The following is a 13193-nucleotide window of genomic DNA, read 5'->3' on the forward strand; positions in this document are numbered from 1 at the left end:
AACATAATAAAGGTACACTACCATAGAACATTTAAAGAGAAGGTGAGATAAACTACTTACCTTGACTGTGATCTAGTTATTCCTTATTATTCTTTATGATTTGATCAGTAGAGCTTTCCCTTTTTAAACTAGAAGGAAATTTGGGCAACACCTTACCCGAGCTTTTCTCTTTTAGCCTCACAGAACTTCCTCACTCACACTTACTCTTTCACACGATTCTTTGTTACTAAGATTTGTTTGAGAATGGGTTAAATCTTCAGGCAAAGGGTCCTATTTATAGTAGTTTTCAACTCTTCTCAGTGTGACAAATCATCCTACAGATGGCTTCTTTAAAATTACTTAGGGTTTAAGGATTCCTCTCAATAAGACACCTAATCTTGGCTAACGTTTGCCCTTACGTCATCATTCTTTTTTGTTTGTATTCAATTTTAGGGTTTTTCCATGTCTGATTTATAAGATTGTGGCCAAATTCAACGCATAATCCATGCTTCTGTCCAAATCTCGCTCTTTCTATTCTCAGAATCTCGCTTTCTTCAGCTTTCTCGCTGGTTTGCTCTCATGACTCTCGCTCTTGCTGTGACTCTCACTCTCGTTCTCGTGACTCTCGCTCTCGCTCTTGTGACTTTCACTCTCGCTCTCGCTCTCGCGACTCTCGCTCCCGCTCCCGCTCTCTCCTACTGTCTCGCTGAGAATCACGCTCTCTTTACTCTCGCTCTCTCCAATTTTCTCTCCAATCTCGCTAGTTTTCACGCGTGGTTGCCTTCACTGCTTGTGGATTCCACTTCCTCTTTTTAACTTTTTCAAATTTTAAGAGTATATGGGCAATTAATTCACCTCCAATTCTTCCAATGAGCAGTGCCCAACCAAAAAGTTATCTACTGCCCGTTGTCTCCTGAATTAGCTAGCGTCCAACTTCCAATTAATCCTCCCTGATTCATTATTTTTGGATAATGAATAAATTTCCTTTTTTTTTCCATTCTAAATTTCCACCCCTTTAAATAAAATTTCGTCCTGCTTAATATTTGACATTTAATTTCCTGTATGCGTACAAATCTGGGTTGTTACATTTATGTACTAAGAAAAGAAAAGGGAAGGAAGAGGAGAGAGTCACGATGAGTAAAAATGTGTCTGCTTTATTGAAAAATGACATGCCTAAAAAATGTAGAGATCCAAGAATATTTACTTTACCTTACAAGATAGGAGAAAGGATTATTAGTCATGCTATGCTAGATCTAGGTGCTTCAATAAATATCATGTTTATGAAGACCTTAAGTTGAATGGCCTACAAAAAATGAATGTTTGCATACAACGGCCGATAGATCATATATTCAACCCCTAGGCATAGTAGAGGATGTTTTGTTAAGAGTTGGTGAATTAATCTTTCCCGTTGATTTTAATATCTTAAACATGGATGAACCTTAATCCACTTCTTTTTCTACTATCTTACTTAGTAGATCCTTCGTGAAAACTACAAAAAACTAGAATTGATATAGGTAAAAGGTCTTTGTCCGTAGAATTTGATGGATAAGTAAAGTCATTCAACATTTATTATGCCATGAAATTTCCTGAAGAATACTCCATTTGTTGGATTTAGGAAGCAAGCAGCGGGAGCTAAACAAGATCATAAGCATTCTAATTCATTAATTTTGGCTTCAAATTCAACATGCTCATAAACTAAAAATAGAGTTTCAACACTAACCTTCGAAATGCCTCTTGAATCATGATCTTCAACTGCAATCTCCTTCTTCTTTGTTTGTGAACCACCACAAGGTTTTCCCTACTATTCTCTTGGAACCTTAGATTAAGTTGTGTGGCTCAAAACAACCTTGAATAGAAAAGAATTGGAGAGGAGGTTACTGGTATTACACAGTATGAAGAACACTTCTTCAAACATAAATTGCATTCAGCAACGATTGCTCTGCCCATTCCACTCAAAATTTCAGCTTTATATTGCATGGCTTTCATGCAACTAACAACCTTGCATGAATCATAGCTCATGCTTGTGAATTTGACCTGAAAACTTGGTGGTTTAATGACTAAGGTACTTGAACCTAAAGTGGGAAAACCCCACTTTTCCATTTTCAATTTTCTTCTTTTATTTTTGATTTCCAAAATAAAAAATCATTTTAATTAAAAAATTGAAATTTTATTAATTTTACAAAATTAATTCAATAATTAATTTTTTAATAAATTAATTAAATAATAATTAATTTTATTAATTTAATATCAAATATTAAATTAATTCGTCACCAATTCCATTACCATGAATCTTTATTCATGAATTTAATATTTAAATCATAATTAAATATTAATCAATTCTCCAATTTTGTTTAATTCTAAAATTAAACGTGTAATTATATCACATATAATTATTAATTTCCTTAATTCTAATTTGAACGTTTCAAATCAACTTATCACATTACTCTAAGGCTAATCCGTTTGTGAGCTAGTAGGGGGACTTAGTGGACCTACAGATTATGGGTTCCAACGAATCGAGATTAATTGGCTAAACTCTTTACACCGAATTAACCCCCATTCCTTAACTACTAGGTCACTCCACTAAAGCCCGTAGTTGCACTCCCCTCACTGTAGATATATTGTGTCCACTCGATATAACCATGATTAGTAAGTTAACTCTTCACAGGTTGTACGTAATAACGGCTGGATCAAAAGGCTATTTTACCCCTGAGATTACCTCTTGTTCTTTAAGTCTTACTAATCTTTTAATGAACAATTGGTTTGTGATCCGATCATCAAATCGAGTCTTTCTCGAGCTAATGAGAGAGTGGGGCCCTTTGTTCAAGACCCAGAGTCAACACTTAAGAGAACAACCTCTCTACTATCCTTAAAAGCAGGTAGGAGTTAATTTCATCTTTCACCCTTGTCCTCAGCTATCTACCCAGTCTTACCCCTGAAATGGGAGGCTTATTGAGCCAGTGTTGTTGAGTCAACCCTCACCTATACAAATTTAAGGATAATCCCAAATGAACAAGAGTTCATATTTAGCTTAAGATTAAGGTCAAGTTACCTATGTCATTGTTTTGAAATTGTCAGTTTTAAACAGTAAACAACGTTATAAAGTAAGAGTGACTTATTTCGTGGTCCGATCTTGTGCAAACTCATATGTACGAATTAGGATCACTTCGTTTGTAGCACTTTACAACTCCTTATAACAACTACAGAGTGGGCCGCATCCGATAGTGTTATCAGAATAAGGCACCCAATCTTATTCATATACTATAGACCATTTTGACTATTTACTCGAATCTAATCCACTTTTATGTCTCCACATAAAGTTTAAGTACTCATATAATAGTCATGGATCTTTTAGTTTATTGGATTTATTTCTAAAATGAAGTAAGCAATTCATATATTCAATAACAACTTATTGAATTTTTAGAATAAGTTTATTGTTTACAAATTACGGGTTTTAGAACATTTTCCCAACAACATTGATATACATGATGAAATTGATGAAATTGTAGATTCCATGTTGTGTAAAAATTTTAATTGTTTGGTTGATCATTCCATCAAGTATGACTTTGATTGGATTTTCCATAATTCTTCTCATGCATCTCTTAATTTTTGCAAACATGATAATTCAAACAAAAAGCATGTTTCTAACTCTTCTCTTGAAATTTGTACAAATGATCAATCTTCTTCAAAAGATAATGATTTATGTTCCTCCAACAATTTTCGCCAAAATGTTGATACTTTAAAAATAGATTCAAAATCTCAAAATAAAGTTCGTTTGAAAGAAAAACCTTCAGCTCATGATTCTAATTCAAAATTTGTTTGTAATAACAAAAACAAAAATTAGGCTTCTAATCTTTGCTCTATTTTTAAAGTGTGGGAAAAAGGGATTGAGCCCAAAGCTCTCCCATCTCCTAAGAAGAGCAAATCCTTAGAAAATTGTTTCAAGAATCCTAGAAGAAAGGGTCTAAAAGGACTGAAAAATTGTGATGTTCCCCGAAATGGGAAAATTTTTCAAGGTGAACGGGCATAAGCTTAAAGTTTACAACGAAGTGCATGTAAACCAAGTTCAATTGAACTTGTGTTTGACTAGTCTCTCATACACTTGATACTCATCTTCACCAATGTTGAGCAAGCGACGCTAAAAATTTGCAAAAACATGACAAATTTTCTCTTTCTTTTCAATTTTCAAAATCTTTTCTTTTCTTTTTCTCTTACTTTTTTATTTTTTGTATTATTTTTAACATTTCAAATAAAAAGTGATTCTTTTTTTTTCTTTGTAGGTAATCCCAAGAAGAAAAAAGAAAAACAAAAAAAAAAAAAAACAAGGAATTCTCTTAAGCAAATAAATAATCAATCCAAAAAACTAGGGAAGTTTTTCTCTACATCCTTTACTTTTTATTCTTGATCTCATTTTCATATTTTAAATATTGAGGACAATATTCGATCTTTAAATTGGGGGTGGGAAACATTACATGTTTTTTTATTTTTTTATATAAAATTTTTTAGGTTTAGAAAAATGAGCCCTACATAATTTTTTGCTCTATAATGATATATACATGCATTTCTAGAACCCTTGAGCATCTGAACTCGGGTTAGATTTAGATTTTGTCATTTTGTTATTTTGATACCTTGACCATATGTTTGTGGCTCTATGATGATGACTTTGAGATTGTGAATCAATACTTCTTTTCTATGCTCCAAAAGACTACTTTGCTCTAAATGAACAAATGCATGATTGATTGAATACATGAAAACACAAAATAAAAGAATCACATTCATTTTGTTTTATATTCTCATTATATTTCTACACAATCATTTCTTTCTTATCGATGAAAATTTTGATGACGCACTCTTTTAAGTAAAGATACAAACAAAATTAGACCTCTTAAAATTTTGAAACCTAAATTTTCAAAAGAAAAGTTTTTTTCCTTTTAATTTCACAAAAAATCGAATACTTAGTATTTTTAGATTTATTTAGAATCTTAAAACTTTTAGAAATTTAAAATCTAATTAATTTTCTTTGTTACCCCAATAGGACAACTTTTGGTCTAAGAACAACCATTTTGTCAGAGAAGCAAGTCTAGACAAAGAGGATAAAATAGGACCTTCTAAAAGAAAAGAAAAAGTTGCTAGCATATAAACAAAAAAATAAAGCAAGCTTGCAAAACAAAATCAAAATAACATGACTTTCACTAACACGTGTGTGTGCATGGGTAGAGGTGAAAAGAGCTAATTTCATCGTGTTTCTGTTAGGACTCGTGAGAAAAGAGTGATAGGTTCCTGACGGTGTGAGTGTGAAAGCTATCCTTCTAAGTAAAAGAAATGTCAATTAAGTTTTATGTGCATGAGTATAAAAAGGTACCCTTGCCTTAGAATTGCCTCTCTCTAATGCAGTTCAGGTATATCTTAAACCGATAACCAAGCCAGTATAGGGCGAAAAGGAATTGGGAGATAAATGTCACTTTTCCACTAGTTTGACCTTTAAATAAACTAAAACTTGGTAGTTTTTTCTTTTATGACTTTTCAAGAAAAAGACCTTTTCTTTTCAAAAATAAGTTTTAACTCGTTGTTAGAAAAAATTTTAAACTTCTAATTAGATGTCTGTATCGTTACTTTCTTTACTGTTGAGATGAGAGTCAAATGAATGTATAAGTCAATTGAATGAATAAACCATTTGAATGAGTGAATGAAAATAAAAATGAATGAAACTTTGAATAAATAGTGAATAGACGAATTCATATTTTGCTTGAATGAATGCATATTTATAGACTTAACTTACTCAGGACGACTAAGAGCTAAGTTGGGGGTATTTTGTTAGGTCTTGAAAAGAACTATCTTATTAGTGCTAAATCCCCCAATTATACACTATTTGTTTGCTTAAAAAGTTTATTTTGTAGGTAAAAGACAATCCTGAAACTCATGGAGTTATTTCGAGGAGTTTGGAGCATAACGAAGTCAAATTAACCAAAAGAGTCAACTAAGAAAAAAAAGCAATGAAAGATTACCAATATACCCCTCAACTGAAACAATTCTGCATACCTCAAGCATTACTCCCTCCATAACGTAAGCCAACGCTAGCTCAACGCTGAAAGACAGAATGTTACATTTTGCTACAAAACAGGGCAGCGTCACAACGCTTTATGCAGCATTGCAACACTCTGGAGAATGACGAAAAAATAAAAAGTGTGTGCACGCCTGCACAAATGAGCGTTGGACCTGCAAATTTGTAGGGTCGTAGTGTGACCCTCTTCAATAAAAAAGACTTCAGTTTCAGACTTCATAGAGGAGGAGAACTTCATTTTTTGAGAGAGATTTTGATTTCCACAAACACTAGAGCTATTCTTTGTAAATTTTAGAGAGATTATATCAAAATTACTTCATTCTTTGTACCAATTATGCAATTCTTAATGGATTTCTTGAAAAATTTACATATCCATGAGTAGGTAAGTTTTTTTCTCAAGGAATTACGTAGATTAACATTTTCTTGAGACTTTTCTTTGAATTCTTTCATATAATTACTTATTCTTGAATGTTCTTGCTGAGATGTTGAATAAAATTGATTAAAAATGAATTGGCAACTCAAATTTAATTATTTTTGTATGCAAAATTATATGGTTCTATAATAAAATTATAATTAGGTTGCAAGAATTAGTAATCTTGATAGAAACTTGGACTCCTTTTCCTATTTTCTTGAAAGAACCTACTAATTTAGAACATTCATACAATCAATCTTGAATTTTCAGTCTTTTGATTTCAAAAATTGTCATAATTAAGAAAACCCATGAGTTTAATGCAATTTAGGGACTAATTGTGGAATGTCTTTAGGAAGCAACTAAGAACTAAATTAGAGTTAATTGGCTAATTAGGGCATTAGGGTACTTCCTTAATGAACTATGGAACATCTTAATTGCATGAATTTTGTTAAATCTATGATAGAATTTGCTAATCTATTTTCTATAATATTTATAATACTCCCCCTTAAATGCCCATTATATATATATGTAATATGCCTCGTTAAAACTTTATTAGGAAAAACCCAATGGGAAAAAATCATAATTAAGGAAAAATAGTACATATAATACATACTCCTTAAAAAAAATACAATATATTTTCTCCCCTCACGACAATATCACTTAAGATCTCTCGATTGCCGCATTCCAATGTTGTGCATCAATTTTTCAAAAGTTTACGGCTAGTAATGCCTTTGTAAATAAATTTGTCAGGTTATCCTTCTAACAAATTTGTTGTATAGTGATGTTGTCATTTTCTTTAAGATCATGAGTGTAGAAAAGCTTCAATGAAATATATCCTATCTCCTTAATATATCTTCTCTTCAGGAGATTCAAAGAAATTTGCCACATCTAAAATTATCATATGGGATGTGTCAAATATATCATTATCCTGGTATGCAAAATTTGCTTCCACATTTTTCCCTTTTTCTTTCAGAGGCTTGATAGAGGTCAACTAGATATTTTGACATACAACAGGTACGTGACCAATGTCCAGTCATTTCGCATCGGAAGCATTTATTTTCAACACTCTTTGAACTCTTATCTTATGGAGCTTTTCTTGCATGGTTTTTTTGAAATTTGAATGATTAGAATGGTCACCACAAAAATAATAATTATTTCTTCCTTTACCATGATCATGACCTCGACCACGACCTAAACTACGATTATTAACATTCACAACATTCACTTCAGGGAATGGTGTTGTTCCGATTGGTTGAGATTCATGATTTTTCATCAATAACTTGTTATTTTGTTCAACCACGAGAAGACATGAGATTAGGATGTAATATTGTTGAAAAACTTTCTCTCGATATTGCTATTGCAGGAGCATATTCGAGACATGAAATGTAGAAAATGTCTTCTTTAACATATTGACATCAGTAATTTTCTCTCTGCATAACAACAATTTTGAACTGATTTTAGATAATGCAGAGTTGTAATCACTTACTGATTTGAAATCTTGTAGGCTCAAGTGCATCCACTCATAACGAGTTTTAGGAAGAATAATTATTCTTTTTTTTATGATCATACCCCTCTTTCAAATTTTTTCACAAGATATCGGGATCTTTTATTGTAAGATACTCCATTTTCAATCCATCGTAGAGATGATGACGAAGGAAAACCATAGCTTTTTCTTTGTGCTGACTGGATGTCATAGTTCTTTCTTTAATAGTCTCCCTAAGATTCATAGCATCAAGGTGGGTTTCAGCATCAAGTACCATGACAAATAATTATTGCCATTAATATCAAGGGTGACAAGTTCTAATTTTATGAGATTTGTCATGGCAGCACTATCACAAAATATTGTACTTATGTTAGAAATTTAATAGATATTGAATATGCAAAATAACATTAAATTTATTAATTATAACGAAGAGGGAAAAATCGACATACCTTTAGGACCTACCTTTAGCAGAGAAAATGACAGGAGCTCGTGCTGATAACATGTTGTGAGTTTGAGGAACACAGATGATAATAAAATATAATATTAAAATAAATATTATATAGTAATAAAATAAAATAAAAACATAATATATAAATAAATAAGATAAAATAAATTAACAAAATAAGAAATGAGAAAAATCTCAAAATTCTCTATTTTCTCCAATTTGTATGGAATTTGTCTAATGTGTGTCTTTTAAAACCCATCAAAGATCACTATTTATAGACAATTTAACAAGTAGAACATGGATTACATGGACATTAAGAATTAGAAGACACATGGATAATACTTTGAAAAATAAAGACATAACACATGGTCAATGGATACTAAGCATGAATATCTAATAGACATCTATTTTCAATAATATTTATAATATAGATAATATTCCATTTGGACTTAAATTTTGAGTTATCCTTGTGAGAAACCCGTCTATTTCTCTGTTACTCTTAGTTTAGTTTTTTTAGTTTTTTTAATATTAGTATTTATTTAACACGTGCATCCCACGTGAAATTCTTATGTTCGAAAATCCTTTCGTTCTTTTTTCCGATCGAATTTCACTTCCAAAATGAAATCACTGGAAAAAGAAAACCCAGTGATTATGAAAACAGAAATGGCTCAAAAGACCAAATCTTCTCTCTGCTCTGTTCCAGTTCTGTTTCTCCTCACTCTTCTCCTAACCCTCTTCTTCTCCCTTTTCCTCCTCTTCACTCCATCTTCCAACCCCATTTCCTCCTCTTCCTCATCTCTCTTCAGTTCAATCATCTCTCCTTCTTCCCACCAATCCATCAAAGTCTTCGTTGCAGACCTTCCGAGATCCCTCAACTATGGCCTTCTGGATCAGTATTGGGCCATCCAGTCCGATTCCAGGCTTGGCAGCGACGCTGATCGTGAAATTAGATCGACCCAGATGAAGAAAACCCTCCAATTCCCTCCATATCCGGAGAATCCGTTGATCAAGCAGTACAGTGCGGAGTATTGGATTTTGGGGGATCTGATGACGCCACAGTCGCAGAGGGATGGATCTTTTGCCAAGAGGGTTTTCGTAGCTGAGGAAGCCGATGTGGTTTTTGTGCCATTTTTCGCCACCATGAGTGCTGAAATGCAGTTGGGAGTGGCGAAGGGTGTGTTCAGGAAGAAGGTGGGGAATGAAGACTATGAGCGGCAGAGGAATGTGATGGATTTTCTTAAGAGTACTGATGCTTGGAAGAAGTCTGGCGGGAGAGACCATGTTTTTGTTCTCACTGGTATGTTTCTCTTCTTATCTCGATCTCTAGAATTTAGCATTTGAATTGTTGAGTGAGAGAGGGAAGGCTGGATGAGAATGATTCAGCTTGCTGTGGTTGTTAAAATTTGATTGAAATCTATCATGCTGACTCAGTAGATCTTCCTGTTAGACATTTAATAAAGTGGAGAGCATAAGAATGGAGCGAATGGAACTGGTGCAGTGTCATTTGTAGGAGTTCTCTAAGTTTAAGTTTGAATTTACTATAGTTTGTCATTGGTTTTTTATTCTCGTTGGTTAGGTTGTCTATTTTGTTAGTAGCTTAAAATTGTCTATGGAATGGAAAATTTGATGAACTATTAAGGTGGTCCTTCATTAAGCTGAAGAAGACATTTTCATTTTCAATTGGAGTATTATCAATCATTAAAAGAAATGATTTGTTCTTTGTAGCAATGGTCCTACTTCATTATCGTTAAACATGAGGATGAGTTCTTTTTCAAGAGGTAGGAAATTGATGGAGTGTAATTAGTGGTAATTTTGTAATTTTAGCAGTTTTCTAATCACTTCTAGTTTCATGCAAGATAGTTTGTTTGGTTAATAGGATAATAGGTTAATCCTCGATAAATTGAGAGGATCAGAGGATTAATCATTTGTATTAGCAATCCTTTTACAAATAAACACCTTTTTGTTAAGACTTCTTGGAGATATCCCTCCTTGATGCTATCAAGTACTAATAATGTTGCGTACTTTAGCATTTTTTGATTTAGTCCTCTGGATTGTCAGGTAATGTTAAAACTTGAAGCATTCTTTGACAGACCCAGTTGCGATGTGGCATGTCAAAGCCGAGATAGCTCCAGCTGTTCTGCTTGTGGTAGATTTTGGTGGTTGGTTCAGGCTTGACACGAAATCATCTAACGGTTCCTCACCAGATATGATTCAGCACACTCAAGTTTCAGTACTCAAGGATGTGATTGTTCCATATACCCATTTACTACCTAGGCTGCACTTATCAGAAAACAAGAAGCGCCAGACCTTGCTTTATTTCAAAGGGGCGAAACATAGGCATCGGGTTAGTATTGAATATCTTATTTCAATACTAAGGTCTTATATTTTCTTATGCTGTCAACTGGAGATTTGCTGTTAGTTCATTTGAAATTCAGTCTATATAATCTTTGAACGGCATCAGGATGGCCTAGTAATTATAACAGGCCACTCATATCCATATGCTTTTTGGGGCTGTAATGTCAAATCATGATAGCCATTCATCTGAGTGTTTTAATATTGTAGAGTTAGTTGTTTCTTTGTGTGATTAGTCAAAATGTAAGTTGTTTGAACTTTGAATGACCCTAGAGGATAGAAAAAAACAGGTTTATAACACCAAGTTTAGTCCTTGAACTTTTAAGTCCATGAACTTTTATTTGAAACGATTTAGTCCCTCTATTTTCAAATTTGTAACAATCTAGCCTTTAGTCCCTATATTTTACAATTTGTTACAATTTAGTTCCTATACTTTACAATTTGTAACAATTTAGTCTATATCGTCAGATATTGTTAAGATTTAGTTAAATTTCTTACATATATAGATATAAATTTATTAGGGAACATATTTGTTTATAAACCGTAAAGAATAAGCTATTATGTAATAATAATTAATACTTTATTTTGATGAGATTTATCATAGTAAGGACTAAGTCGTTACAAATATGAAAGTACAATTACTAAATCATTACAAAGTAAACTTCAAGGACTAAATTATTACTCCAATGAAATTTTAGGACCAAAAATTTTTTTTAACCCAAAAAAATATTTCATAACTTTTTATTTTATGCTATTGTAAATTTGTAAAGCTGAATTCTGCTTGAGAAATGACGGTTTATTTTGTTATAGGCTTCCATCACATGCTCAAACATGATAATTCTTTTAAGACCAATTTGCTGACTCCAACTTAGAATTTGGGAAGGATGTCTCCACTTAGGGATACAAGTAGAAGAGTTCTCTTATTGAATTTGTTCCAATGATATAGATTTCTTACATATCCGTGCACGTGCTCGTGCTCATATGAACTGGGATAGCTTAAACCATATATTTATAGATTAAAGTTTGATTCTTATTGAGCTTTAAGTTGAGTCTTCGTTTGAGCATGGCTTTACTGGACTAGATCCTAATGTTTCTGATAAGGTTTTATAGGTGCATATTCATGGATTTATTCAGAGTTCAGTTATCATTCTGTGTTCAAGTTAGTTAATGGAGAAAACTTGGTAATATGCTAAAAAATAGTTGTTTCGGGAACTATGCCCAAGAGCCTCACAAATATCAATTTTGTTACACCATTTATTCTAATCTCATGATGTCAAAGGGAGAATAACTGAAAATCCTTAAAAATGACTGAACTTAACTTATCTTTCTTATATTTTCTGTTCTGAAGTACAGAAACACAATTCTTGAAAACTGATTACTTCCAATTTGTGGGTATATTTAAATCAACTGCTCCAGCTACTTAAGTTGTTCTGAAGCTGATATTTTCTACTTACTTTCATATAAAAGGGAGGGCTTGTCAGGGAGAAACTCTGGGACTTGCTGATTAATGAGCCTGGTGTTATAATGGAAGAAGGGTTCCCAAATGCCACAGGTAAGGAGCAATCCATCAAAGGGATGAGATCATCAGAGTTCTGCTTGCACCCAGCTGGGGATACCCCAACATCGTGCCGCCTTTTCGATGCTATCCAAAGTCTTTGTATACCTGTAGTTGTGAGCGACAACATCGAGCTTCCATTTGAAGACATGCTGGATTACTCACAATTCTCTGTTTTTGTAGCTGTTAGTGATGCATTGAAACCAAACTGGCTTGTGAAGCACCTTAGAACCATCCCAGAAGAGCAGAGGAACAGATTGCGGCAATATATGGCTCGGGTTCAACCCGTTTTCGAATACGAAAATGGCCATCCTGGTGGTATTGGACCAGTTCCTCCAGATGGTGCTGTCAATCACATATGGAGAAAAGTCCACCAAAAGCTGCCTATGATAAAAGAAGCCATTGCTAGGGAGAGAAGAAAACCAGAGGGTGTGTCAGTTCCTCTTCGCTGCCATTGTACTTAATTTCATTCACTGCAATTTCAAGTTTTTATTTTGGTGTTAGATTACATTGGTTAATTAGTTCAAACCCATATATGATTTTTTTTTTCTTGGTGTTAAAAAATCAATGTAGCAGATCTCTATTATAATGAAAATATCCCATTTTAAGTGGTTTTATTCTCCTTCAAACTGAAGATAGTTGACATATATTCAAGGGGAAGGAAGAGGTTTCTTGGTTTGAGTCACTGGAATTGATGTTCTGGCATTTCATAATTCTACTTGCAACAAAAATGTTTCATTTCATACTGATTTTAGGGGAAACTAGCATTTTACTCCTTAGATTTTGAGTTTAATTTATTTTTGGTTTTTAAGTTTTAAAATGTCATGTTTTTAGTCTTTGAATTTGGAGTTTGATTTCTATTTAGTCCTTAAATTTTAAAATTTTATAATTTCTCTTGAAATTTGAGTT

General features: G+C 33.0%; 1 protein-coding gene across 1 annotated transcript; it reads left to right on the top strand.

Annotated features, from left to right (window-relative positions):
• Positions 1–8964: 8964 nt before the first annotated feature.
• On the top strand, positions 8965–12913 carry LOC120087310 (probable arabinosyltransferase ARAD2). Its single transcript, XM_039044274.1, has 3 exons — positions 8965–9674; positions 10468–10721; positions 12197–12913. The coding sequence occupies exons 1-3, from the start codon at positions 8996–8998 to the stop codon at positions 12746–12748; spliced, it is 1485 nt and encodes a 494-aa protein (XP_038900202.1). The 5' UTR covers positions 8965–8995; the 3' UTR covers positions 12749–12913.
• The last annotated feature ends 280 nt before the right edge of the window (positions 12914–13193 follow it).

This window comes from Benincasa hispida, chromosome 9 (genome assembly GCF_009727055.1).
Source record: "Benincasa hispida cultivar B227 chromosome 9, ASM972705v1, whole genome shotgun sequence".
In the NCBI taxonomy this organism is placed as follows: Eukaryota; Viridiplantae; Streptophyta; class Magnoliopsida; order Cucurbitales; family Cucurbitaceae; genus Benincasa; species Benincasa hispida.

Coding starts and splice junctions, on each gene's coding strand:
- LOC120087310 (XM_039044274.1), top strand. CDS start 8,996: ATGAAATCACTGGAAAAAGAAAACCCAGTGATTATGAAAACAGAAATG. Junction 9,675..10,467: donor CCATGTTTTTGTTCTCACTG/GTATGTTTCTCT, acceptor ATTCTTTGACAG/ACCCAGTTGCGATGTGGCAT. Junction 10,722..12,196: donor GGGCGAAACATAGGCATCGG/GTTAGTATTGAA, acceptor TTCATATAAAAG/GGAGGGCTTGTCAGGGAGAA.